Source organism: Lacerta agilis, chromosome 1 (assembly GCF_009819535.1).
Source record: "Lacerta agilis isolate rLacAgi1 chromosome 1, rLacAgi1.pri, whole genome shotgun sequence".
Classification (NCBI taxonomy): Eukaryota; Metazoa; Chordata; class Lepidosauria; order Squamata; family Lacertidae; genus Lacerta; species Lacerta agilis.
In genome coordinates, this window is record NC_046312.1 from 79732779 (window position 1) to 79759536 (window position 26758).

Genomic DNA, 26758 nt, shown 5'->3' on the forward strand with positions numbered 1-26758 from the left:
GAGGGTTGGGTGACGGCGCGACGCGCATCGTTTGGGGGGAGGGAGAAGCCAAGGAGGAGGGAGGCGCTCAGCCTCCGGCGGTTCCTGGTCTCTCGTTGGCCGAGGCAGTTCGAGGCTCGCGAAGGCGGCGGCGGTGCTGCGCGGTGCCATGTCGGAGTTACGAGCGGCGGGACCCGGCCCAGCGACGACGCCTGGCGGAGCGGGCGGCCCCATCGCCTCCATCCCAGGAGCGACCAGTGGGCCCGGCCCAGCGCCCCCGCTACCCTCTCCCGGGCCCGGTGGCGGGCCTGGCGGCGGAGGAGGCACCCTGGGCCCTGGGGGACCGGCCCCAGGGGGGGTGGCAGCCACTCCAGGGGGGAGCTCTACTTCCGCTTCCGGGTCCACCAGCTCCACTTCCGGGTCAGCCCGCGAGGGCTGGCTTTTCAAATGGACCAATTACATCAAAGGGTATCAGCGGCGCTGGTTCGTGCTGAGCAACGGGCTCCTGAGCTACTACAGGTGAGGCCACGCCCCGTCTGCCGGCCCTGGCCAGAGTGGCGGCAACGCCCCTTTCCCGCTCCGGTCACGCCCAGGGCGCCTCCTATGGCCTGTGACCCTCTTTCCCTTTGGCCGGCCTGCACCCGGCTGGGCATTCCTCCCCCTGGCCAGGCCTGCGTGGCAGGAGCAGCAGCAGCAGCCTCCTCTGTGTGGAGCAGCCACTTCCCTGCCACGTGGCAGGAGGGTGTCATGACTTAGCCACGTCTTGAGAAGCATCAGGGGGGCTTCCACACCTCTCATGAGTCTCCCCATAGCTATTCTGCCATACATTCCTACCCCCACCTCAGACACACATGCTATGTACTGCATTCTGACATGAAGATGAGGGTGGTAATAGCAGCATTATTTCCCTCTTCTCCACACCTGCGACATTCTGCGGCTTTCTCCTTTCCTTGATGCCAGCCAGCAGAAAAGCCAAATGTGTTCTAAGACACCCTCCTCCTCAACATCCTTGGCAGCATCGCTGGGCCACATCTTTTCTTTTTGCAGCCAGTGGCACAGGCAACACATGGTCTCATCCTCTGTGATGTGTTTTGGTGTACAGTACTTGATACTTAAAAGAGAAATGCAAAAATTGTAGGCCTGTTGGTATAATGCTGATGAGGGTCACAAGCCAGTTTTCCAAAAGACCTGTGTTCTGGGTGTGGTGGATGTGGCAAAGGTAACTCTGTCACAGGCAGTGTTAGCTGTGGGGTCATGTAAGCTAGGAATAGAAATGGCTTTTCTGAAATCACTGCTTCAAACATTCCTTAGTTAGGAGAGAAATTCTTCCCAGCAGGTTAGAAGCTGCACATAAACTTTTTATTTGCCCTATGCATACTTCCCTTGTTAGGATTGAGAGCTATGTTCAAATTTCTGCTTGGCTGTGAAGCTCAACAAGTAGTCTGGGGCAAGTAACTAACTTTCAACTTAACCAACCTAATTGTGAAGAAAATTAGGGTAACCCTGTACTCCAGTCATCCCCAAACTCAGCCCTCCTGATGTTTTGGGACCCATCATCCCTGACCACTGGTCCTGTTAGCTAGGGATGATGGGAGTTGTAGTCCCAAAACATCTGGAGGGCAGAGTTTGGGGATGCCTGCTGTACTCCATAAAGGAAGGCTGTGCTACAGATGTAGCAAAACCAAATATTGAGGCCTTTTAGTTACGACAAAACCTACCTTGAGTTACTTACTTAAACTGTGGGTTCCCAAACCATCCGTGCTTCAAAACCTCTCTTCAAATGATTACGTTTCTTCATGAGTCTTCTGCAAATGCAGAAACAAATACTTAGCATTATATGTTGCCTGTCTCTCTAAGCAACCATTCATCGCTTTCAGTGCTGTGTTGTATGTCTGCGCCACCCTTGTGTTTTCACATAAATGTTACTCCATATCACTGATGAATAGTAAAGCCCCAGCAGTTTTCGCCTACTTTCTTCCAAACTGTATGTGCATTCCTATTCCAGCTAGCTCTGCATGTTAAGTGAACATATATTTGTGAATTAAACAAATCACTTCAAACAATTGCAGCCCAGCTGGTGCCAAACATACTACTATGCTTTCCTTTGCACCACAACAGTGAGGCTAAGAGGAGGGTTTTGTTGTCTGGGCAGCCCAGGACGTCCATACATACTGCCCAGGCTTTCTACTGTTGTGCTTACTTCAACTAATGGTATTCCACTCACAAAACAAGAGGATTGTCGAGCAGCATATCAAACAGAACTTCTGGAGAACTTATTTCAGCTACCTTACTAATCAAAAGTATATTGAAACTAACCTCTGAGATTTTTAGGGAGAGAGCTCAGGTTCTCATTTTTGCCTCCACTTTGCTCGTCAGCTGTGTTATTTCCTAAAGAGAAGGGAAATCTAAGTAGTGGGAGGGTGAATGGAGATATGGAATAATGAGAAGTGCTTCTGGAATCTGGGCTCCCAATCTTACATATGTTTGCTCTCATTATAGTCAATGACACTTGCATCCAAGGATAGCAGCCCTAATCCAGGGGTGGAGAACTAGATTTGGCCAATGAGCCAGATTGTTATTTTCCACACCTCTTTTGGGTCAAGGTTGACAGGTGGGTGGAGCCTAATCCAGTGTCCTGCAGTAATTAGCTATGTAGTAGGTGTTGCCCATAGCTGTCAACTTTTCCTTTTTTTTAAGGGAAATTCCCTTATTCTGGAATAGGATTCCTCGCAAGAAAAGGGAAAAGTTGACAGCTATGGTATTGCCTTACTGTTCCATATGCATCTTTTCTTCTCTGTTGATGTTCTTCTGCATTGCTGATAAGTCTGGAGTGTGAATGAGGCTCCTTGAACATCTTTCCCCTTGCACATTTTTTGTGAGGCCTCTGTTAACATTTTGAACTAAAAGTATGCATTTTCAGAAACAGACCTTGAAGGTGCAGTAGTAAAGGCAAGAAAGAGTGTGGTCAAATAGTAATAAGGAATCTTGTGGCACCTTAAAAGCAACAAATTTATTGTTGCATAAGGTTTCGTAGATCAGAGTCCACTTTGTCAAATGCATCAGGACTCCAACCTTGAAAGCTTTTGCCATAATAAATCAGCCTGCTAAATGCCTGCTAAGAGGCTAGAAGCTCCTCCTCCATGGCCAGCATGGAAAAATAGGCTAGTAGCATCTTAGCGGGCTAGTGTGTGTGTGTGTGTGTGTAGATATATATATATATATATATATATATATATATATATATATATATATATATATATATATATATATATATATATATATATATATATATATATATATATATATGACCTTCTACCAATAGGGGCAGAAACTCCTTTGTTTGTGGCCAGCATGAAATGCAGCAGGTTAGTGAAGGAGTAGCACATTTCCTTCTTCCACCAACCTTTTCACTTACCTGCATGGAAATCCTTGTTGCAAAATGCAAGGATGTAATAAATCCATTAGTCTTTTTAAGTAGCCACAAGACTTTGATGTGTATGTTACAACAGACTAATATGGTGGTGACCAGTTTGACAGAGAAAGAGAGTCCCTTTTCACTAGTGGTTTGCAGGAAAGATTGTTCTCCCAAGTTTAGGAAAGTGCTTGTTTTTCACTCATAACTAGCTAAGGGCCCATCTGAACTGTGTTCTCATTCACTCATAGACTGTTCTCATTCACCCAAGAAATCTTGTCCTCTGACCTTCCAACTTATTTCATTGTCCTCTTCAACCAGTGACATCTTGTTGGTTGATCTGCTCTGATGCACACATTGGAGTTTATGGTTTTTCTGGCTGCCATTAGCTTATTTGTTCTGCTATCACATAGTAGGTCATAAATGCCTTTAGACCAGGCAGCTGAGGAACATCAGAAAGCCCATAATTGGAAATCTGAAGCTCAGAGTAGCTAAAAATGGAGAAGAAAAATCCAACTACTTTGGATTTTGAGTAGACCCAAGATTTCAATGTGTCTTCTCTTAAATATGACTACTGTTGGATATTGCCAAATAATTTTTTCTTTTAAACATTTAATTTATAGTGTTTCTATTTTAAATCAACTGGATTCTAAAGAAAATCTTAACTGAATACAGATAACTCACAACTTAACACACGTTTAAATTGTGCACATGCAGGTTTATGTGATATATACAAATATACAGCCGTACTTTGGTTTTCGAACATCCTAGTTCACGAACGTTTTGACTCCTGAACGCCGCAAACCCAGAAGTGACTGTTCCGGTTTGCAAACTATTTTTGGAAGTTGAATGGACTTCCAGAATGGATTCTGTTCGAGTTCTAATGTACGACTGTATATAATGGAGAAGGTCATATGTCTGGGGGAAAATACTTTGGCAATCCCACCCAGTGTGTTTTGACCATATGCAATTTGGCTTTATGCACTATCCCCGGAATGTAACCCCTGTGTAAGTTGAGAGGTGCCCATACAAACAAGCAAGTGAATGCTTACACATAATCTCTAAAACTTCATCATGGCATCTATTAAGCACTCTGATTTGCAGCTTGCTTTTCTATGCAAAAGTAAGGTCTATTAGCAAATTATTCAATATCAGAAATCAAGCAGTAAACGTGATACATTGCTGTGTCTTCCTGTTGGTATTGGAGACCAGTTATCCAATGCATGAGGATCTAGGAAATGTCATCCTGTATAACGCCACAAATATCCAGAACCATATTGTACTGTTTTGCACCCTCCCAACATCATGAGTCCTGTGGCATGTTCAGTTAAATGTTGATGTTTAGGGCTTTACTAAGGAAGCAGCATGGATATTATTTCTTTCTAATGAAGGGAGAAACACTGTTTTGTCCTGGAAAGTTCCGGACACCGTTATAGCTCAACTGTACGCATGTTTATTAGGAAGGAAATCTCACTTGGTTCAATGGGACCTGCTTCCAAATAAGCATGAGTAGGATTACAGCATTAAAACCCAAACCTATGTACTGTAAGTGGTACCTTGGTTTATGAACGTAATCTGTTCCATAAGTCCATTCTTAAACCGAAACTGTTCTTAAACCGAGGCACGCTTTCTCTAATGAGGCCTCCCGCTGCCGGTGCCCTTCCACCGTTCAGATTCCGTTCTTAGACCAAGGTAAAGTTCTCAAACCAAGACACTGTTTCTGGTTTTGCAGAGTTTGTAAACCAAATCGTTCTTAAACTGGTCTGTTCTTAAACCGAGGTACCACTGTATGTCTGTTCAGAAGTAAGTGCCCATTGTGTTTAGTGGAATTTAATCTCAAGTAAATCTACATAGAGATTACAGCCTTTAGTCTTCAGGTAAGTGAACAGAGACAACCAAGCAGAATTATTATTGTTGTTGTTGTTGTCTCTGAACAGATATAATTCTGCAGTGCAAAAGGCATGTTGGCTTCGGGATCAAAGGTTTTGGTCGATCCTAGGTTGTACAAAGGTTCTGTTTAGTTACTACCCAATAGATTAGTACACTTGCTTGTTCAGGAAATGCATACATTTAAAAATGGTAATACTGATTTAAATCGGTACAGTCAAACTTAGGCTCTTATTCTTGATTGGTTAAATTGGATGTTATAGACTTTGGAACGGGGTTTTATTAGTCTTATTAGATCAATGGGGTGGTTTAGAAACCCGTAGGTGAAAAGGAAAAGACGGTGCTTTTTGCATATATATGTGGTGGTGTGACACATATATTGGGGTGTTGTAGTTAATATCCTATGCTTTTGCCAGGTTTGGGTTGTCCTGTGTTAATGGGCCATACATAACCTATTGTCACTTCCATGTTTAAGAAGGATTATGAGGGTAATGTTGGGTTCTGACTGACAGTAAACAGTAAACTATGCATATGTAAAACATGGCCAGTTTTGTCTTCCTTTCTGTTGTGAATTGTATGCTCCTCAGAAACGTAAGAGAGTTAGTCTCTCAGTAATAATCACCTATAATAAAGTGCAAGTGTCTCTGTGTCCAGTCCCTGTGTCCGTGGGATTGCGCTACTGCGCATGTGCCCCACGGACAGCCGTTGGGACTTGGAGCGCAGAGACGCTCTGTGCGTGTTCCCGATGTTGCTAGGGCAACAGGGACGCTATGCGCAGAGCTGGCTACGTCATGCGGCTCTCGCGTTGTTAGAAAAAAAAACGAGACAAGCAAGAGCCGCTCAGTCAGCTCTGCGCATGTCCCTGACGTTGCTAGGGCAACAGTTTGACCACATATGTTCTAGCGCCCGTTAATATAACGGGGTTAATGTACTAGTAATAATAATAATAATAGTAATAATAATAATAATTTATTACATATACTATTCCCATCCAGCCGGGCCTCCCCAGCCACTATGGGCAGCTTCCAACAGGATATTAAAAACACAATAAAATATCAAACATTAAAAACTTCCCTAAACAAGGCCACGTTCAGATGTCTTCTGAAAGTCAGATAGTTGTTTATTTCCTTGACATCTGGTGGGAGGGCGTTCCACAGGGCAGGTGCCACTACCAAGAAGGCCCTCTGCCTGGCTCCCTGTAACCTCACTTCTCGCAGGGAGGGAACCACCAGAAGGCCCTCAGTGCTGGATCTCAGTGTCCGGGCAGAATGATGGAGGTGGAGATGCTCCTTCAGGTATACTGGGCCGAGGCACCTCTGCAATATACAGGTAGTTTGAGTTAGCTTTCATGTTTCCCTGCAAAGGATTTTGAACTGTAGCTTTTTTGAGGGGGCCGAGACTGCTGGGCACAAGCGGTCAGGACATTGCATCAGGCCCCCTCAATGTACTTTGGAAGATGGTGTCTCTGGACACAACTATAACTTCCAGGAACCCTTGGTTAGGAATTGTGATAGTTAAATCAATTTAAATTTGTAGTGGAGACATGTCCCTTTCCAGAGCTATTGCTACCCCTCCAGATCCTGGCCTACTTTAAATACAATTTCTCTCTGACGTGCCTGGATATATGACATATTTACTGCATAGCTGTCAACCTTCCCTTTTTTGCGGGAAATTGCCCTATCTGTACTATACTATAGACTATAGTATTGATAAGGGAATTTCCTGCAAAAAAGGGAAGGTTGACAGCTGTAATTTACTGATCAGTTGAATGCATCACAACATCAGTTGTGCAGTGCTGTAGGGTGACCTTTGTCTTTTTGCTATGAGTCTCATCTGCCCTCTACTGTAAGAATGTGCTAATGAGACACTAAGTCTCTTCTGGTGAGGTTTTGGTAAAGTACTTGCAATAGCTATGTTCACTTGGACTATTTGTTGTGCTCTACTTATCTCCTGATCCATATTTTGTGAGGATGGCAAGAAGAGAAACCTGTGGGCTTTAGCGATCCTGTAGGAAGGAATGTTTTGTACAAACATCCAAGGAAGACTAAAATAGCCAGTATGCAGAAGCACTGGCTACTCTCAGGGGAATGCCATGGGATTCTTGGTACTGAGATTTGGGGTCTACTGCCTCCAAACGAACATACTATGGATTATTGTCTGCATCCCCTTCTTATTAATGCCTCCATCAGGGTGTTGTCCACTCTTCTTTGAATGACATCAAGCCTATATTGTTAGTTCCTCTCCTCACACCAAATCTAGCCAACGGTATTAAAATCAACATGTGCCACTTCTTTGGGAATTTGCCCCTGTGTAGACATCCTGGCTTTTAGCCAGCGAACATTTAATTTAAAGGCCTATATTTTGAGGGAGCCATGCCTTACTCAGGCAGAGATAGCTGGCTTGTTAGCCACTCTCCCATAGTTTGGTCTGTATTATTCATAAAGTAACTGGACTCTGGAGGATAAGAATAGCTGGCAACCCAGGCTCATATTTCCCCAGTGGACTCAGCCTGCTGGAAGGAAGGAATGCCAAGTTACCCTCTGTCCAAGCTTTAGGAGGAAGCAGTAAACTCGGGCCTCTGCGATGAAGCATTCTGGCAGTTTCTCTGTGCCAGCCCCAAGCAGGCTGTGTGTGTGTGTGTGTGCATTGTTGTTGCCTATGTGCTACTCAGCCTTGCAGTGGAAAGGAGATGGCTCTGCCTTGTACCAGGTCAATACATAGGGAACTTTGTTCTTGTCTTGGGCTGAGAGTGGGGAGGGATTTGGCGAGCCTTAAGGTAGGCAGAATGTATACTTAGTCATTTCTGCAAAACTGGGAGAGCTGTAAGCGCAGCCTTGGGCAGAGGGAATGCTGAGAAAATTGGGGACTGAAATGAATGGTGGCCTGGCTGTCTGGAGCCCTTTCACATTCTGACTGCCTCATCCGCACTGGGCTCCTGTCCATGAGACTTCCTGGTAAGCTCTGGAATTCCCTGTAGGCCTATGTCTTGAGGATATGTGATACCATATACTGTATACAAATGTGCAAATGAATCGGCTGGGTGATAATCAAGTTTTACTCGTGAGTAGATCCCTTGAAATGAATTTCAGTGCGTCTACTCTATATTTAATTATTAAATATATCATTTAAATATATTAAATGATATATTTAATAATTGTACCTATAATATCTATAATAGATATTTTACTGTTTTCCATTGTAGAGTGCACACCCTTATCTTGTGAATGTGCTTCTTGAGAATCCAGCATTTTCTCTGAGTTTAGGCGCATTAGTCTGCATCTAGTTCTGGCTTTTAACGCCCCCAAACTCCTACAAGTCTGGCTGAGTCCCAATATTGAATGTAAAATCCCCCACCATCTGGCCTGTCCGCTCTGCGTGTGTGGCTGGGATGGCCAGCTTGTTGAAATTATCAGGACGCTCTGCAAAGTTCAAGAGATTGCCCTATTAATAGAAATGCCTGCCACTAGTGATCACAGTAACAGAGAGGAGACTTTTCCCTTCCCTTCTGCCCCACTCAAGGGGGTCATCCCAGTCTGAGAATCACTTTACATATTTTGTAAAGTGGGGAAACAACTTATATTTGGGTTGTGCAGTATTGCCAAGCATTTGAGAAAGTGAGTGGTAAATAACTTGGTCACTAACTTTCAGCACGTCAGTTTAATGATTAGTCAACGCAAGTGACAGGGTGCCTACAACTTTGTGCACACCGTATCTGATAGCCATACATTGGACAGATGACAGTTTGGTTATACAGTGGTACCTTGATTCTCAAACTTAATTCATTTTGGAAGTCCATTCCTAAACTAAAGCGTTCCATAACCAAGGCGTGCTTCCTATAGAAAGTAATGCAAAATGGATTAATCCGTTCCACACTTTGGAAAACAAACCCTAAAACAGCAATTTTACATGAATTTTACAATCTAACTGGGTTCCACACAGGCACACACACACAAAAAGAGCCGCAGAAGCAAAAATGCAAAATAAATAGCAAAAACAGACAAACCTCAGTGTAACACTCAAATGGAAGTGTGGCACTCAAAACAGAAGTGTGGCACTCAAATTGGGAGTGTAATACTCAAAACAGAGCACGTTTGACTTCCGAAAAAAGTTCGCAAACCAGAACACTTCTGGGTTTGCAGTGTTTGGGTTCCAAGTTGTTTGAGTACCAGGGTGTTTGAGAACCAAGGTACCACTGTATCATTTTGGGGAAACAGGGTAGTACTTGGAAACCCAGCTAATATGGTCCAAAGCAGGAGGCGGTGCTGGACAAATAGCTCTCTGGTAAAACTGTTCCTGGACTTTAGTACCTCAGTCTGCACTTGATTTACACGGACCATGGGTAAGTCCTACACGAAGAAAACTAATATGGCAGCAGGAAGGCTAGATATCTAGATATGTAGATTATATGACTAGAATCCTTCCCATGTCAATCACCTGTAATCCAGCCATGTTTTCATGCATGTTTGTTTTTATCTAGAAAGCCTCGTAAAGGAGTAAAACTAAGGTTTCCATAATCCACTTCCACCATGGACTCATTAGCCAAGTTGCTAGTTTCTTTTCCATCCATAAAGTGTTCACCTGCCTCACCAAAAAGAGTATTTGTCTTTGCTGCCCTTCTGGAAATTGCTGCCTCACCAGCTTGTCAAGAGAGCTAAAGCACATCCAAAACGTATGCAAATCAAAACAGTGCTGCACAAAAGGATAACTAGTGGTTGTGTGAAGTTTAGGGTGTGCCTGTATACTAGAGGTATGTCGAAAGGATCAGAAATGAGAGACAATAGAATTCTTATTGGTAGTTGCACTAGACAGAAGAAGTTTTGCTACTATCACAGTCCACTTAAGTTTCCAGCTAATCCCCTTTCTGTCCTCGATCTTTTCATTAAAAAAAAAAAAATCCTGCCTGCACATTTCTGCCCCCTCCCCTCTAGCTAACTTCCATTTTTCCAAGAACTAGGCATCTGCCTTTTTTATTATTTGAATCTCACGGCATCAGGTGGCTCCCATTCTGCAATCTGTTGGGGTGGACATTCTCAGACCACTACCTACATGTGGGAATAACAGCAGTTTACATACCAATCGGGGAAACACAGTGGTGTTTCTTCCTTGCAGCTGTTGACCCACCATTCCCTGTTGCCCTGGAGAGGAGGGTTTCCTAGGATTCTCACTTGCTGCCTGTTCCCAAAAGTGGTGCCCTTGTCTCATTATTCTGCGTCTTGAGATTAGACCTCTGAAGCTTGCGCTTCTTCATGCCCTGGTGACCGCCCTCCTACTTTATCCTTCTGGCAGATCAAAGGCAGAGATGCGACACACCTGCCGTGGAACCATCAACCTGGCCACAGCTAACATCACAGTAGAGGACTCCTGCAACTTCATCATTTCCAACGGAGGGGCACAGACCTACCACCTGAAGGCCAACTCAGAGGTTGAGAGGCAGCGCTGGGTCACAGCTCTAGAGCTGGCCAAGGCCAAAGCTGTCAAGATGCTGGCAGAATCAGGTAAAGGGTTGTTCAGGGCAGTGCAAATGAAGCAGGAGCGGGTGTGGGTGAGCGCTGAGAAATTCAGAGAGCTTATTGTGGAGGGAGACACCCAGGAAAATCAATATGACAAATGGAGAAATGAGATCTTCTGAGCAGATTTGGTGTTGGCTAATGGCACTGGGGCAAACAAGAAGTGGCTGAGGCTTCTGTTCTCCTCAACCTACCCTGCTTGTTTGTTTGTGATTTTGGACTACCCTTGGTAGGTAGCCTCACCTGTGAAATGCATATAGGCTAAAATACCTGCAGAGAACAATTCCTAGTCTATTCTAGGCCATGGGGTTAACATGAGGGCGCATCTCTTCCAGTTTGTCCTGTTCCATCCTATTTAGAGCTCCAACTCCTTGGGGCAAGGTTTTCTGCCAAACACCAAATGTTTGTTACATATACAAATTGCTCGGTGTCCTTTGCCTTGTGCATGTGACATACCAAGGAAACAGGCCACTTGGGGCCATTGTGGTTTATAGCATGAGGCCTCTGGAAAATGTGGCTATATTTTTAAGCATCAGGCTTTTCAGAATGGTTTGCTTTCTGTTTCCTAAACCAAAAGTGCATTTTAGCAGTCAGTACCAAATCTGCTTTGCACATTACCCAATCATCTGAGCCTCACATTAAAATCTGGTGGCTCCTGAGCTAAAGCATCTGTCAGTAGCTGGTGTATCTGATTAAGTAAAATAAGTGTCAAAAGCAAGTGCCCAATGTCCATTTTTGTATTGAATAAATCATGCATTGAAGGAGTTGTGGTCCCTCGACTCCTGGGTCCCCCCCCCCCAATCTGGTGTCTCAAACGTGTTTGTCTCTTCTCCGTAGGACATATTTGCTCTTTGTAGAAGGGGAAAGAAGTGGAAAATGTGCCACCAACTACAGATGGGGGGGTTTGTTTTATTTTCATAGAATTCTAAAGAAAAAGAAGAGGTATCTGGCAGTGTTTCTTCAGTGTTTTCAAAACAAAATGTCCTTTGCCCAGTAACATTACATTGTGTTGTGCCTTAGGCATCAGAGTTGCAAATACTAGTCCTTCTTAGCTCTGTTGAATTTTCAGTATCCCGGTCCCCCATCCCCTTTTAAACCTAAAGCTAAAGAAATAACGGGAGAGAGAGGCGTTTATTTATGTGCATCGTCATTATCCACAGCATGAGATTTCAAGCTCATGATACTGAAACTCCGACTCCCAAATATTAATACCTGCTCTCTCCCTCTCCCTCTCTGTTTGCGTGTCTATCTAATTTATCTGCTATGTTGACACTCAAAATGTTGCCGTCTAGATACTGTGCTCTCACGTACTCTTCCCCTCAGCGACTTCATGCCTCATGGTTGAATAGTATTTCTCTTGATTGCTTGCAGCAGACATTCCCCCATCCGATCGGATAGTTTTTTGTAAGTTCCTTATCATTCTACTTTGGGACTCATTATTTGTTGGTAGTGACAAAGCACAAGAGTGAGCCAACCATTTGTGTCTGTGTTTTAATCACTAGAATGTAAGGACTGTCTTGCTGAGTTGGACCAAAAGTCCATCTAGTTTCTCATTTTAAGAGCAGCCTGCCATATGCCTCTGAAACTTCACAAACAGGGCATGAAAAGTGATGGTCTTCCTCCAATGTACCCCCCCCCAAAAAAGAGAGAGAGATGGGTCTTCTGTTGTTTATCTCCAACATCTTGCTATTGAGCATGCGAGTTCCATTTAAGTATCATTGCTAATAATACCTAAAAGACACATTCCAAATTCATTTTGTCCAATCTTTTTCAAAGAAAAACGAGGGACCATTTTTATTTAACGGTTGCTTATGGTGTTTGAATTTCATATGTTTACTACTTCGAGAGACACAGCTACTTTTCTTTTGTCTGTCTTGACCTTACCACCAATCGGTTTCACAGGGTAACCTTGAGTTCTGGTATTGCAAGAGAAAGACCTATACCCACACACTTGCCAGAGCATTCCTAACATTATAAACCCACTGTTGGGGGGAGGAAAGTTACACAAGAGATTGGGCTCCGAACAATGTAAGACTTTCCAGAGAAATGGCATGATCCAGCAGTGTGGAGAAATGTGTTTAAACATCACAACTCTATAAATAGACTCATGGCTTGCAAAAAGGAGGTGTTGCATACAGTAGGCGTGGGGTACTTGGTTTTGTCGGTATATTTCTCACTTCTGCTTTAAGGAGCACAGATAGTAAAATCAGACCTCAAGGCTGCTACTTTTTAGAGGTTCCCAATGATCTTTACCTTTTGGATATTTATACTGTCTTTATTGCTCCCAATTAGCTTTGGGATTACAGTATTGTTTTTTATCTTTGCAAGTTTGATTTCTGCTTTGATTCCACTGCTTTGTCTATATACTCAGAGAAGGATAAAAAAACCAACAACCCACCAACCCTGAAATGAATAATATCTGTAGTACCACAGTTCCCTTAGTTCCTTGCTAAAATGGAGGAGTGGGATTAGAAATCCTTCCTTTGCTTCAACAAACCATTGAACTGGCAAGAGAGATTTCCCTGTTAGCTACCTGTAGCCCCAACACTGGCCAGTATCTTCACTGGATTATGGGAAGGGATCTCATAATGGTGGTGGTGGGGTGGGAGAAGACAGGTGCCAGTGCTGAGAATAAAGGAGGACCTGCAAATGCACCTGCTTCTGGGGTGAGCCCTGCCTTGAAGGTGTTAACAGCTGCAGCCTTTCCCCCACAGACGAGTCGGGTGATGAAGAATCAGTGTCTCAGACTGACAAGACGGAACTGCAGAACACTTTACGCACCCTCTCTAGCAAGGTGGAGGATCTCAGCACCTGCAACGACCTGATTGCCAAGCACGGGACAGCCTTGCAGCGCTCGCTCAGCGAACTGGAGACCCTCAAGCTGCCTGCCGAGAGCAATGAGAAGATCAAGCAGGTCAACGAGCGCGCCACCCTCTTCCGCATCACGTCCAATGCCATGATCAATGTAAGTGTGCTGCTGCCAGACGCTCTGGCTCTGAGCCGGCCGGCGGGAAGTGGGCCACTGGGTGCGTCCCAGATCATTGGCTCTGCAGGCTTTAGTCATAGAACTTTCAGAGCCACTGCAGCAGTTCCCTCTTTTGAGAAGAGAGATATGATCTGGTGGGTTTTGGATTTATAAGCCGTCTGTGACATCACCCATTTTAGCAAAGTATATAAGCCTCTGCTCGTCCTGAATCCCCTGTAGTTAGTTGGCTGTGCTTTCTTAGCCCAGTGTGGCCCCACTGTGGCCAGTCAAAAGAACTGCATTAAAGACATGACTCAGCCTGAGCTATAAGAAAAGGACGTGATGGGAATTGTAATCCATAAACAGTACATCAATCAGATTTTTAAAATCAGGGAGCACACCAGAAAGGAGAAGTGTAGAGAGAAAGCTTTCAGAAGAATTAAGGGCTGAGGGCCATAGGATGCTGAGATTTTGTGGACTTGATCACCAGGACCTGTGGCAGCACAGATGTAGGTTTGTTTCCCATCTACTGGGGGTTCCCATCAGGTCAGCCTTTGAGGACTTTGCAAGGGGGTTATTATTGTTATAAATATTATTTATTAGTTGCTTTTTTGCCACAGCAACTCAATGTGACTTAAAGTATTTTAAGCAAACACATGCATGCATTAAACCAGCATTTTTAGAAAGTCTTTTGAATATTCTATTCTTAAAAAAACTAAATTAAAATATCTCACCCATGCAAAAAAGCCGTAAGTCTGACCAAAAAGGAATGTTTTTGCCTACTGCCTAAAGATACAAATGAAGGCGCCAGGTGAGCCTCCCTGGAGAGAGCATTCCACAAGCAAGGAGCCACCACTGAAAAGGCCCATTTTTGTGTTGCTGCCCTCCGGACCTCCTGCAGAGGGGGCATATGAAGAAGCTCCTCAGGTGACAATTGCAGGGTCTGTGTTCATTCATATAGGGAGAGGTGGTCCTGGAGGTATTGGGGTCCTGAGCTACATAAGGCTTTATAAGTCAAAACCAGCACTTTGAATTGGGGTCGGAAATTAAATCGGTAGCCAGTGCAGTCAGGCCAGGATTGGTGTGATGTGCTCAGACCGTCTTGCCCAGTGAGCAACTGGGCCATTGAATTCTGCACCATCTGCATTTCCCGAACCATCTTCAAAGACAGCCCTATGTGTAATGCATTGCAGTAATTTAACCTAGAGGTTACCAGAGAAGCGTAGACAACAGAAGTTAGGCTGTTCCTTATGGGGGCATAGCTGGGCCACCAGCTGAAGCTGATGGAAGGCACTCCATGCCACCGAGGCCACCTGACCCTCAAGTGGCAGCAGTCTGTCCAGAAGTGTCTCTAAGAGGACAAGAGATCCCTGAGCAGTCAGAATCCCAGAAAGGCTCTGAGCTACAATCCTGTGTGCACTTCTGTGGGGGAAGAGCTCAACTGAGCACAGTGGAACAAACAGCTACATGCGGTTGAACTTTGTGTAGTATTGTTCTTGATCCTTAAACTTAACTTGCTCCTCTCTCCAGCTTCCAGTAGTTACCAGTTCACTTGAGCAAAGTACCATCTAACGTCTCACAGTATCAAAGCTGAGAGCGTCCTCTTGGTAAACCCCAGTCTACTGTTGCTCCTAGAACTCTGTACTCTGGGATGACTTTAATGCAGTTGAGACTATTTCAGACGGGTTTATCTTTGGACTCAACTCTGGTAGTTGCCAGTATTGCATGCCTTCCTTCTGCATCCCATGTTCCTGGGATTTACATAAGTGTGCACCTTCCTTGGTTAATTCAGGTGACAGTCTAATTCACCTCCCACCTTTGCAGGTCAACCATTGTATGGTTCAAGTGTCAGGGAAGGATTTCTGTTTTGACCATGGCATTTTACAGCCCTGGGGCAAACAGTAAACTGTAAAGCAAGAGATTTATGCAACTACTCCAGAAATATGAAGACCTCTAAATTGTCCCAAGTTCTGTAAGTCATTCCTAGAAAAGCTATACAGTGCTACCTCAGGTTACATACGCTTCAGGTTATAGACTCCTCTAACCCAGAAATAACGCTTCAGGTTAAGAACTTTGCTTCAGGATAAGAACAGAAATTGTGCTCTGGCGGCGCAGTGGCAGCAGGAGGTCCCATTAGCTAAAGTGGTGCTTCGGGTTAAGAACGGTTTCAGGTTAAGAACGGACCTCCAGAACGAATTAAGTTCTTAACCCGAGGTACCACTGTAGCTTGTTCTGCTCAGGCAAGTAGATGCTATCATTGGTGTTTTTGAAGCAACTGGTGAACTGTAACAATGAAGCTGACCACTAGGTGAAGCCCTCCCTTAAAGTGGGAATATGACAGCCTTAGATATATGTCAACAAGAATTATCAACTAGCAAAATTGTTTACTAGCCAGCTAAGAAGCTAGTGGGCTATGCTTCCTTGCTGGGTATATACTGTACGAGGATCTGAACAATCCATCCCTTCTCCACCAGCCCACTTACTGCTTTGCATGGAATTCTGTGCACTTCCTTGCCAGTGTGGAATTCCTGGTTGCCAGTGGCTACCAGAAGTTGTTAAATACAAACCTGGAATACACTTCTTTGAAGATGGAATGACATCATAATAGCTTTTAAACAGAAAGCTTTTAACAAACTATGGACAGTTTTATACCACAAAAGCCTAACACTGTGGATTACTCAAGAATTTGAATAGGAACTACGTTCTATAAATCTTGTAGTTAACCATCTTTGCCCCTCAGATATACAGCAAACCTCTAGGTGTGTTCAAAAGAAAGTCAAAAAGAGGGCAAGACCTGTTTTGGTATATATTTAGGAGCAAAGGATTACTTGGTCTGAAAGTCTTATCTTTCTTTGACCAACATTAATACCGTATTTACGTGAATCTAATGTGCAATTGAATCTAATGCGCACCTCAGTTTTCAAAACCTTGAAATGAGAGGTGTATTTGCTGGCGAATGTAAATGCACCATAAAATCTAAAGCGCACCCTAATTTTCGCTACATAATTTGGCCAAAAAATGTGTTCATTACATTCGAGTAAATACGGTATTCCATACATGTATGTTCATTTTGCTGCCTTAAGCAAGGATGCAAGATTTGTATTGATGCATTTCCATTGCCAGATATACAGAGCATCTTATCAGACAGGCAAATTTCCTAGCATTCTTTTATTTTGCCTTTTTAAGTGTGTGTTTTTCCACAAAAACTTCTGGACAGATACGAAATCATAGCATTTTATCCCAAATGCTCAAACTAAAACAGTCCGCTTAAAGTCTCTGAGTTTAGAGCAGAGCCTGGGAAGATTTCCCCACTTTTGACCCTTCCTTGCCCCCTGTACAGACCACAGTCTCAACTTTCCTGCCCCTAAGTACTGGTTGTTGAAGTTCCCCTCCTTCCTTCCTTTTTATTGTGTAACTACTCTTCCATTTTGCACCTAGGACAAATTAATCAACTAGGGGTAACGTTTAAACAGCTTCTGTTTAATTCATGAAGGTCCAGGAGTCACATTTTCAGTATTTTGTGATTTGCCCAGATTTATTTGTTGGTGGTGTGTTTGCAGCCTTTTGCATGGAATATTTGGTTGGGCTTCTAGCAGACGAGTATCCCTGCCCATGTCTCTGTGAACATCTCTGTTCAATGAGTGTCCATGGTGAAGTTGCTAGGAGACTGGTGAATGCTTATTGGGTCTCCGAGTGGGAGGGGCAGTTAAGAGCAAAGTGTCCTGAAAGGGCACCTGTCCCTAGCAGTTCCTGTTAACCCACAAGAGGGCCCACTTACCACTTTAAGAGCTGGGGCAGCAAGAGGCACTGCAGTGCAGTTCGATCTGGGCCAGAATCGGGGCCAGCCCTACAATGCTACAGAGCAAAGTGATCTCCTGGTGGCACCATGGGGGAGACTATATGAAGGCAGGAGTTGGCGTTTGACTAGCACAGCAAGACAAGAAGTGTTGGCCTCACAGTTGGAGTGACATTTGGGCCTGCCGAGTGTCCGGGGCCCATACAGACCTAAGTGGTGAGTGCCGCCTCACTTTGGTGCTCCCCACAGGCTTGCCGAGACTTCCTGATGTTGGCCCAGACGCACAGCAAGAAGTGGCAGAAGTCCCTTCAATATGAGCGAGACCAGCGCATCCGTTTAGAGGAGACCCTGGAGCAGCTGGCGAAGCAGCACAACCACCTAGAAAGGGCCTTCCGTGGAGCGACAGTTCTACCAGCCAATGCCCCCGGCAGCATGGATTCTTCTAAAGGTAGGAATCGAGGGCTTTGGCCTCCATCTCTTCTATCCGCCAAGCTCTAGCTCTTCTGCTAGTCTCCATTGCCCTTTCCTTTGTGGGTTCCTACTCAAAATTGCTTCTGTTATGGGACACTTGCCCCGAAGTCCCAAAGCGTTTGGAATCAAGTACTAGTAACTGAAACCAAGAAAGATAACATCAACACGTGTTCCTCTTACAGATCGATGTTGCCCATCAAAAGGAGATATGAGTGATGAAGACGACGATAATGAGTTCTTTGATGCTCCTGAGATCATCACCATGCCTGAAAGCATGGGCCATAAGTGAGTGACGCCCCTCTCCCATTCAGCTGATAGCTTGGCACCCATCAGCCTTTGGCACTGCAGACTTGTGAATTTACTGAGGTGCTTCCCTCAGCTTTGATGCTTTCCCACTCCCATAGGTTAGAGGGGGACAAACTACCTGGGTGAAATTCAACATACCAAAGCAGGTTCTGTGTGCTCCTCCCCTGATAAGTGTGTTTTATAGAACTGGGACATCTTGCTGCCTTAGCCTTCAAAGGAGAAAAACAGAAGAGAGAATGGAGAGGGTGAAGGAAATGGTGGACAGGAAATCTCTTGAATGCTATCCACTCTTACTGAGATATTCAGGATCCAGATTACTTCGCACAGGGATGTCTAACCTGTGACTCTACAGTTGTTTCTGGACTACAGCTCACATCATTCCTGGCCATTGGGAGTCCAGCAACATCTGGAGGGGCACAGGTTAGTTGCCACTGACTTAGTGCTTTAAAGGTCCAGACTAGCACTTGAAATTGCACCCAAGGACAGCTAAGACAACATTGTTTTCCAGAGTGAGTGAAACATGATCAGACAGTCTTACATTGTCAGCAATTAGGCAGCTCTGCTCTATGCCAGCTTAAGTTTCTGGAACACATTATTGCAGTAATTTAGTTGGTTATGGATGCCAGTGACTTCAGGCTCAAGCAAGCCGTGCATAGCTTCAAAGGGGAGAGAAATGGAAAGAGTAGATTTCTGTCACTCACCCAAACAACATGTACAGCTGTCACCAGACAACAGTCTCATGCTTCATTCATGCTTCTAGGTTATTTAGATGTAAGAGCATACAGTTGCTGTGATTCCCCCCCCTCCCCAATTGCAGGTTAAATTAGTAAAGGGACAGGATAGTAATGAGGAAAGTAGAACAGGAGACCTGGCAAATTGGTACACTACACTGACTCCTTAAAGGAGTCCATGGGCACCTTTCGGTAATTTTATTTTGCCTTTTAACTTAATAAATATAGATTGATAGATCTGTGGCCCTGTCCAACTCTGACAAACTGTTTGGTGTTTGGCAGCACTGTTCTCTGTGCATATTTTTTTTTCCTGATAGCACATTATTTCAACTGGAACATCCTAGTTTTCTCATGGTGTGTCTTTCTGTAATTCCTTTAGACGAACAGGAAGCAACATCAGTGGTGCTAGCAGTGAAATCAGCCTCGATGAGCAGGTAGTCCATGTCTTTGATCTGAGGGGGAGGGGGAGAGAGGCAACATTTTCCACTAGATGCTGTTGGGACCCTGCAGAGGGAGGTAGCTGGAACAAGTGGGTCCTTCACAAGCTTCTGGAGTACCTCAGTAGTGTATCCCAAATGAGCCACAGTCTGCATGGACGATGGGATGCAGAGCACCACCTGGAGGGTTGATGGGTCTCATTAGCCCTTCTACTGTAAGCCTACAAGTGCTTAATATACTTTGAGGCATACTTAGTGATGGAGCTTATTGAAGGCTTGGAAAAGCAGGGGTAATGTTCGCTACAGGATCTGCCTTGTTCCACGTTTCTGTCCATTTGGGACAGGTCTTACTGCACTGAGCTTAGTGATTCCGGGCATGGCTAAGAACCTCTTTCTGCATAGATGAAGGTGCCCAAGTCATGGAAGAGTTGTTTACTTTGCCCAAGGCTTTTAGTTAAATTGGGAACCACTTTTACAAGACTGTATAGAATTCACTGTCCAGCTTATGCCTTCCCACCTGTCCTGACTAGTCTCCTTTCTCTCCCAAAGTATAAACACCAGTTTATGGAAGACACCAAGAAGGAGAAGAGAACCCGAATTCCTCACAAACCAAATTACAGCCTGAACTTGTGGAGCATCATGAAGAACTGTATTGGCAAGGAACTCTCCAAGATTCCCATGCCAGTGAGTCCCCTTAAGTCTAGCTTGAGTAGTAAAATCTGGGGCTTGCTGTTCTGTGGGGGAAATGGGTGGGAAGCCACGACTCTATAACCCAACAAGCTCTGTGAAATGAGACTCTGTATGAACTTGGAGTGTGCTTGCTGCATCTAGGCTTGCCTTGCATACTTCTGCCGCAGAGTGGCTGCCCTGCCTAACATCTGCTGCTTCTTCCTCCAGGTGAACTTCAATGAGCCCTTATCTATGCTGCAGCGCCTCACAGAGGACCTGGAATATCACGAGCTGTTGGACCGGGCAGCCAAGTGTGAAAGCTCTCTGGAGCAGCTCTGCTATGTGGCTGCATTTACCGTATCGTCTTACTCCACCACAGTCTTCCGCACTAGCAAGCCATTCAACCCTCTCTTAGGGGAAACCTTTGAGCTAGACCGGCTGGAGGAGAACGGCTACCGTTCCATCTGTGAGCAGGTGACGAGTAGGGCACATCCCTTGTCTGACTCTGAGCTGGAATACTTGATTGATTCCAGATGCATGGAAGATACATTTCAGTCTTAAGCAAATTAAGTTCTGTTGTGTTTCAGTGGCACTAACTTTCAAGTCAGTGTGCTCAGGTCCAGGACAATATCTGTTGGGGATGTCTGCTGTCAGCTCTTCCTGCTCCTACATATTCCTGGCCTGCTGAATACCCTCTTCTTCCTTAACTTCTCTCTGTCCTGCCCTCTAGGTGAGCCACCATCCTCCAGCTGCTGCCCATCATGCTGATTCCAAGCACGGCTGGACCCTTCGTCAGGAGATTAAAATCACCAGCAAGTTCCGTGGCAAATACCTCTCAATTATGCCCCTTGGTGAGTCTTTGCCTCAAGGTGCCTGCTGTTTTAAAGGGATGTGGAAAGCTAATAGTGCCATTGACAAGACGGAATTCCACCTGTGTTTCCCATCTTTTACCAAAGTCCAGGGTCTCCAGCCTGGAGTCAGGCTATCTGGAGACATAGCTGGGCCACTTACGATGGGTGTCTCATATGCACAGCATTTTAGGGCATTCATTAGCACATTCGCCCTTGCTGTGTGCCCCTCAGGGGTATTAAGAACACATGCGTAGCTTGGGTGCTCATAAAATGGGCATTTGTGGAGAACGGGGCAATAATCAGGTCATCCTTAGCTGAGCAGGGATTGGTACCTAGATTGACCAGAGCTGAGTCAAAATGCTGTTGTCCACTAGACTCGACGTATTTTTCATCCTAGCAAGGAATCTGCATCAGTGCGAAATCATCCTAAGCACATTCTTATTTCTAGGTACCATCCACTGTATCTTCCATGCATCTGGCAATCACTACACATGGAAAAAGGTCACCACCACAGTGCACAACATCATAGTCGGCAAATTATGGATAGACCAGGTGAGTTAAAAGTGGTGGTGGTGGGGTCTGTGAAGGCAGCATTGCAGCCCAAAGTGTGCTTGGAGGGTAGTTCTGATAGCCAGGACTTTTAGAGGTCCCTTTTCCATATTTCCCATAGAGTTGCTACTCTTGATGATCTGCTCAGCTGTTACAGAACCATTTTAGTGGACTGCATAAATGGTCCTGAACCTGCTTGACTTTATTCCTCCCTTTTCTTCTTTCCAGTCTGGTGAGATTGAAATTCTGAACCATAAGACTAGTGAGAAGTGTATTCTCAAGTTTGTTCCGTATAGCTACTTTTCAAGAGATGTGGCCAGAAAGGTAAGAGATGTTGTACTCAGAGCATTTTACTGTGGGGATGGCAAGAAAAATGTCAGCCCCCCTACAACAGAGAGAGGTGAAAGGCCTGTTTAGTGTGGGGGGGCTTTTACATAAGATGAAGGGTCACATGGACAGCAGCGACCTTGGCAGCTAAGCCAGCACCTCTAGAGAAGGTTCTCTGAATATTGCAGCTGCACTCTGGAGTCCTAGCAGACCAGCTCTTGAGAACAGCTCTGGGTGCTTTTCAGCTTCTTTGTTAGCCTAGGGGAGGCTATGATGCAATTCTGACGCCTAGGTGGGTTTGTACGTAACTTTGCTGGACCTTCTTGAACTCCTTTCTATGGCAGGTTACTGGAGAGGTGTTAGATCCCTCAGGAAAAGTGCACTTCGTGTTGCTGGGCACCTGGGACGAGAAGATGGACTGTTTCAGGGTGACAACCAGTTTGGAGAACGGTGGCGACAGCCGGCAGAGACCACACGAAGCAGAGGACAGCAGGGTCATGCTGTGGAAGAGGAACCCACTCCCGTGAGTAAGGGAGGTAGCCTGGCTCCTCACGTGAGGAGCTGGTGCATGGCTATGCTCTCCTTTGCGTAGCCAATATGACTATTGTCTCAACTGGCTTTTGTGGATGGCAGAAGATGGTTATGGTTGTTGCTTTTAGAGCACGCCTTTGTAATCAGCAACAAGTAGTGCTTTGTGTGTGTTCCTCCCAAGAAAAAGTGAGTTGAGACCTGTATAAATTATGGCAAAAGTGTGCGGGTCCTGTGGGGTGCGGGAAATACGCTTTCTGCTAGTCATGGGCTAAAGAATGGAGGACACTGAAGCGCCTGGAAATCCAGCCTCACCTTTCCGCCCTTATCTATCAGACATTGTCCACACATGCAAGCCTATTTTAAGAGGAAATGGAAACAGTCCTCCAGGTTGCAGACTTCTGTGTTTGTGTGGCGTAGTCACAGGAAATACACAGCCCTGGGTACAAGTATACTGACCCTTTGAATAGGAGTTGGTGACCTAGGGTCTTTGGTAATGTGTGCATATCTTTCCTGCCACCCTAAAAGGAAGATTAATCTCGCTTTCTACACCAGAACTTTGACTGCAGTGCAACTCGGAGCCTTTCTGCCATCTGAATTTGTTCTCTCTCTCTCTCTCCCTCCCTGCCCCCTTCCTTGGTGCAGGAAGAACGCTGAGAACATGTACTATTTCTCCGAGCTGGCTTTGACGCTCAATGCCCCAGAAAGTGGCACTGCTCCCACGGACAGCAGGCTTCGGCCTGACCAGCGACTCATGGAGAACGGGCGCTGGGACGAAGCCAACGCAGAGAAGCAGCGCCTGGAGGAGAAGCAGCGCATCTCCCGCAAAAAACGTGAAGCTGAGGCCGTGAAGGCGACAGAGGACGGTAAGAGCTTACCCCATTTGCCCCTGCACTGATTTTTAAAAGGCAGCAGGAACATATGAAGCAGCCTAAGTACAGTGAGGCGGTTGGTCCTCCTAGTGGAGTCTTGTTTGTTCTGGGATGGCTATGGCCCTCCAGCATATTGGGCAGAGCGGGTGTTGCTGGCCCCGCTTCCTATGATCCTTTTTAGCTGGAGGTACCTGGGATTGAGCCTGGGGCCTTGCATTGCAAAGCAGTTATTTATGATTGGGATTATTTATTGAGATTCTTGCCAGCCCTTCTGCATAAGGGGGTAAAAAAACACAATGTTAAAATCAGTTAAAACAGTTTGCAATCAAAAGAACAGGTGCAGCTCTGCGGAGAGGGAATTCCACAGTTTAGGGGTTGCCGCAGAGAAGGCCCTCTCCTGGGCTGCCACACCTTGCCTTCCAAACTTCCAAGGGCAGAGGACAGACATATCAAGAGTTGCTCCATCACTGAACTATGGCCCCTCACTAAGGGAAAAGCATAGCACTGACTTCCCAGCAGAAATGCCAGCCAGATGCCGTTTGTTGTTGTTAACCTGCGGATTCACACCCTCTCTCTCTCCTCTGTTGCCCCTTCCTCCCCTGCAGGAACTCCTTATGATCCCTACAAAGCATTGTGGTTTGAGCGGAAGAAGGATCCTGACACCAAGGAGGTGTCCCATGTGTACAGGGGAGGCTACTGGGAGAGCAAAGACAAACAGGACTGGAGCATGTGCCCTGACATCTTCTGAGCTGGAAGCAGCAGGACTATTAACAAGGATGGAGGGGAAAGAAGAGGGTAGTGGAAGAAGGATGGAGGGGGAGCGGCTGATCATGTGACTTCCTGCCTAGTGCTTTCCTCACCGAATCTGTCTGTCTTAACCAATCACTTGTTTTGAATCAATCACCCAAAGCAGAATCCAGCAGTGGTGATTGGCTGGGTTGCCTTAGCTGATTGAAGCCGAAGTTGGTGTCTGGATTCCTGGATGGCTGGGGACAAGTAGGAATAGAGGACTGTGCCCTCCGTTTCCCCACCAAAAAGAGAGTATTGCTCTGCTCGCAGCCCCACACGTTTGGGGAGGAAGAGGGGGAGCAACACTGTGCTTACATGGATTGCCCTCCCTTTCTACTTCCAGATAGGGGCCCGTGGTCAAGACCTTGAATGTATGCACCAAGAGAATAGCTGGGGAAGATACAGGGACCTTTTGACCATAAGGGTTGCTCTCTTTTTCCTCCTTCCCAAGCCCTGTGTGGCACTCGTACCTACAGGAGAAGTTTCTGAAACATCGGGTGGGCAGGAGGATGATAGGTGGATGCCAGTTCTCTCCAGGAGCCACTGTTCACACAGGTAGCAAAGCAACTAATTGTGCCCTAGGGAAGCGGGCGCAGGGTGGTGGCAGTGGGTGGGTGAAGGTAGCTCTGGTTTCAGCGGAACCCGCCTTTGTGACATCACCAGCTGTTCATACGATGGTAGGAAATAAAACTTACTTGTTCTCCCTTCCCCATAGCAGGCTTCAGATTTTCCCCACATACACTTGGGTGGAAAGCGGTGATGTAGGACACAGCCTCCCCTCTGCCTAAAGCAACCTCTGGCTTAATGCGCACCTGTTTATATGTATATTATATATATGGAGAGAGAAAGAGAGAGAGAAAGAGATATAATTTTTGTTCTGGTTTTTCCCTTCCTGTACCTCCTATCCTACAAACCCCATTTTGTAACACTTGCCCCCAGCTGTCCCCCTCCACTGCCACTGGATCCAGGGAGATGCTCTGCAGAAAGTGTGACAGTCAACAATGGCTTGCTTGCCTTGCCTTCTTTAAAATAAAATTAAATTAAAAAAACACTATCTGATGCAGAGCTGGAGCTCACTGGCATCAGGCTTCTCACTGTGCAGGCACAAGCCAGGTGTCCATGGATTCCGCTGTGAAATCAGGAGGCTGCAAGAACTCCCCAAACTGGCCTTGGGACAGCTCCGCTCTCAGCTGCCAAAGCTGGATCCTAAGGTTGACAGAGGTGCTGCCGCTGTGTTGAAATGGACAAGGGCACAGAGGCTGCCCTCGCCAAGCCAACGCTCGGGGGGGGGGGGGTGCGTGTGTGTGTGTGTATGTATGTATGTGTGGAGGCAGCCCCTGCCCTTGGCTAAGGATCACACAATGAGGTGCCTTCCTTCTGTGTTTCCTATCCTCGTTTTTTCTTTTTCTTTTCTGTGTTTTTCTTTCAACTTCCAAACTTTAGCCACCAAAGGGGTAAGAGGTGGCGGTGTTCCTGCCCGGGGATGCTTGTGGGTGGGGTGGAGTCACCTTGCTGGCAGGGAGAGATGAGGCCGTGAACCCTGCCATCCCCAGCAGCAAAGGACAGTGCTGCTCAGTGGGAAGGAAAGGGGCTTTGGGTGGGGTCTCTGCGCTGTTTGCTGCTCAGTCCCTGTCTGAAGCCTGTTTTCTGCAGCTTGTAGAGGCTGGCACATCCTTGCATAGGATATTGGCAGGCGTTAAGAGAGAGAATATTCCTGCAATTCTATTTTTGGATTCTTTTTTTTTTTTTTTGCCTTATTGTCTTTTTTCCAAGAAAACTAAATTAAATAATAAAACCTGAAATATCCAAGAGTGCTTTGTGTGTGTATCACTTCAACTATCAGGCCTGAACTGACTTCTTTGTTCTTTTCAACTTCTTCAACTTCTGTTTTGTAAGTTTATTCTGGTTTAAGGGGCAAAGATTAAGAAGGGAGCACATACACCTCTGGGCCTTTGTCTCCTCCTGTCCTGGCACCTTAATAGGGCCTGAAACGTTTGTCTACCTTTTCATTTAGCCTTGGTTCTGACGAGGCTCTTCTGAAATCTCGTAAGGTTCACCAGGTGTGTGTCCTGTTTCTTGCAGGGGCAAGAAAATCCTTGTTTGCTTACTGAAGCTAGACAGCGCCTGCTTTCTGCTAAATGTTGAACCCTGCCAACAATCTCACTTGACAGGATTCCTTCAGTCCCAGTGGTGTGTGTCAGTATCAGCTGGGGATGCTTGCCATTTATGTTTCCCTAGGCTAGGACTCTAGACTGGAGAAATGTTCATAAGGGTAAAGTAGGCTTTTAAACGTCAGTATACCTAGGAAGCAAGCTTGCAGCACTTGTTTCAGTTGTGACTGATTCCATGGTATGACAGGGATGGCAAATGGGATGTCTTCTAGCTCAGAGATGTGGAACGTCAGGCCTTTTGTTACTGGCCTCAGGACTCCCCTTCCTCCCTAGCGCTCTTCCCCAGTCCACACTACTCCCTTACCTTCACAACTTCCTTGAGATACAGAAGGCTATGTTAGTGTGGCCTCTATAAGTTTGCCCAGAAGAGAACGCGACCCCCAGACTGATAAGAGATTCCCCACCCCTACTCTATATACTTCCAGTGCATAACACCTTTTCCCGCGAGCTGATCAGGATTCCTTGTGTATAATATTTGATAGAGTCCATTTTATTTCTTTGGCCCCATATC

The 26758-nt window shown here is 45.7% G+C and overlaps 1 protein-coding gene across 1 annotated transcript; it reads left to right on the plus strand.

Annotated features, from left to right (window-relative positions):
- OSBP (oxysterol binding protein) lies at positions 1 to 25116 on the plus strand. The gene is made up of 14 exons (XM_033157848.1): positions 1 to 498; positions 10565 to 10773; positions 13500 to 13750; positions 17796 to 17994; positions 18200 to 18302; positions 19434 to 19488; positions 20041 to 20175; positions 20389 to 20634; positions 20891 to 21011; positions 21460 to 21563; positions 21789 to 21884; positions 22232 to 22410; positions 23061 to 23281; positions 23893 to 25116. Exons 1-14 carry the CDS (start codon positions 149 to 151, stop codon positions 24033 to 24035), a joined length of 2412 nt encoding a protein of 803 aa, XP_033013739.1. The 5' UTR covers positions 1 to 148; the 3' UTR covers positions 24036 to 25116.
- Positions 25117 to 26758: the final 1642 nt, after the last annotated feature.

Excerpts from the sequence above, each read along its gene's own strand:
- OSBP (XM_033157848.1), top strand. The coding sequence starts at position 149 with ATGTCGGAGTTACGAGCGGCGGGACCCGGCCCAGCGACGACGCCTGGC. Across the intron at positions 499-10,564 it reads GGGCTCCTGAGCTACTACAG|ATCAAAGGCAGAGATGCGAC; the intron begins GTGAGGCCACGC and ends TCCTTCTGGCAG. Across the intron at positions 18,303-19,433 it reads CCTGAAAGCATGGGCCATAA|ACGAACAGGAAGCAACATCA; the intron begins GTGAGTGACGCC and ends TAATTCCTTTAG.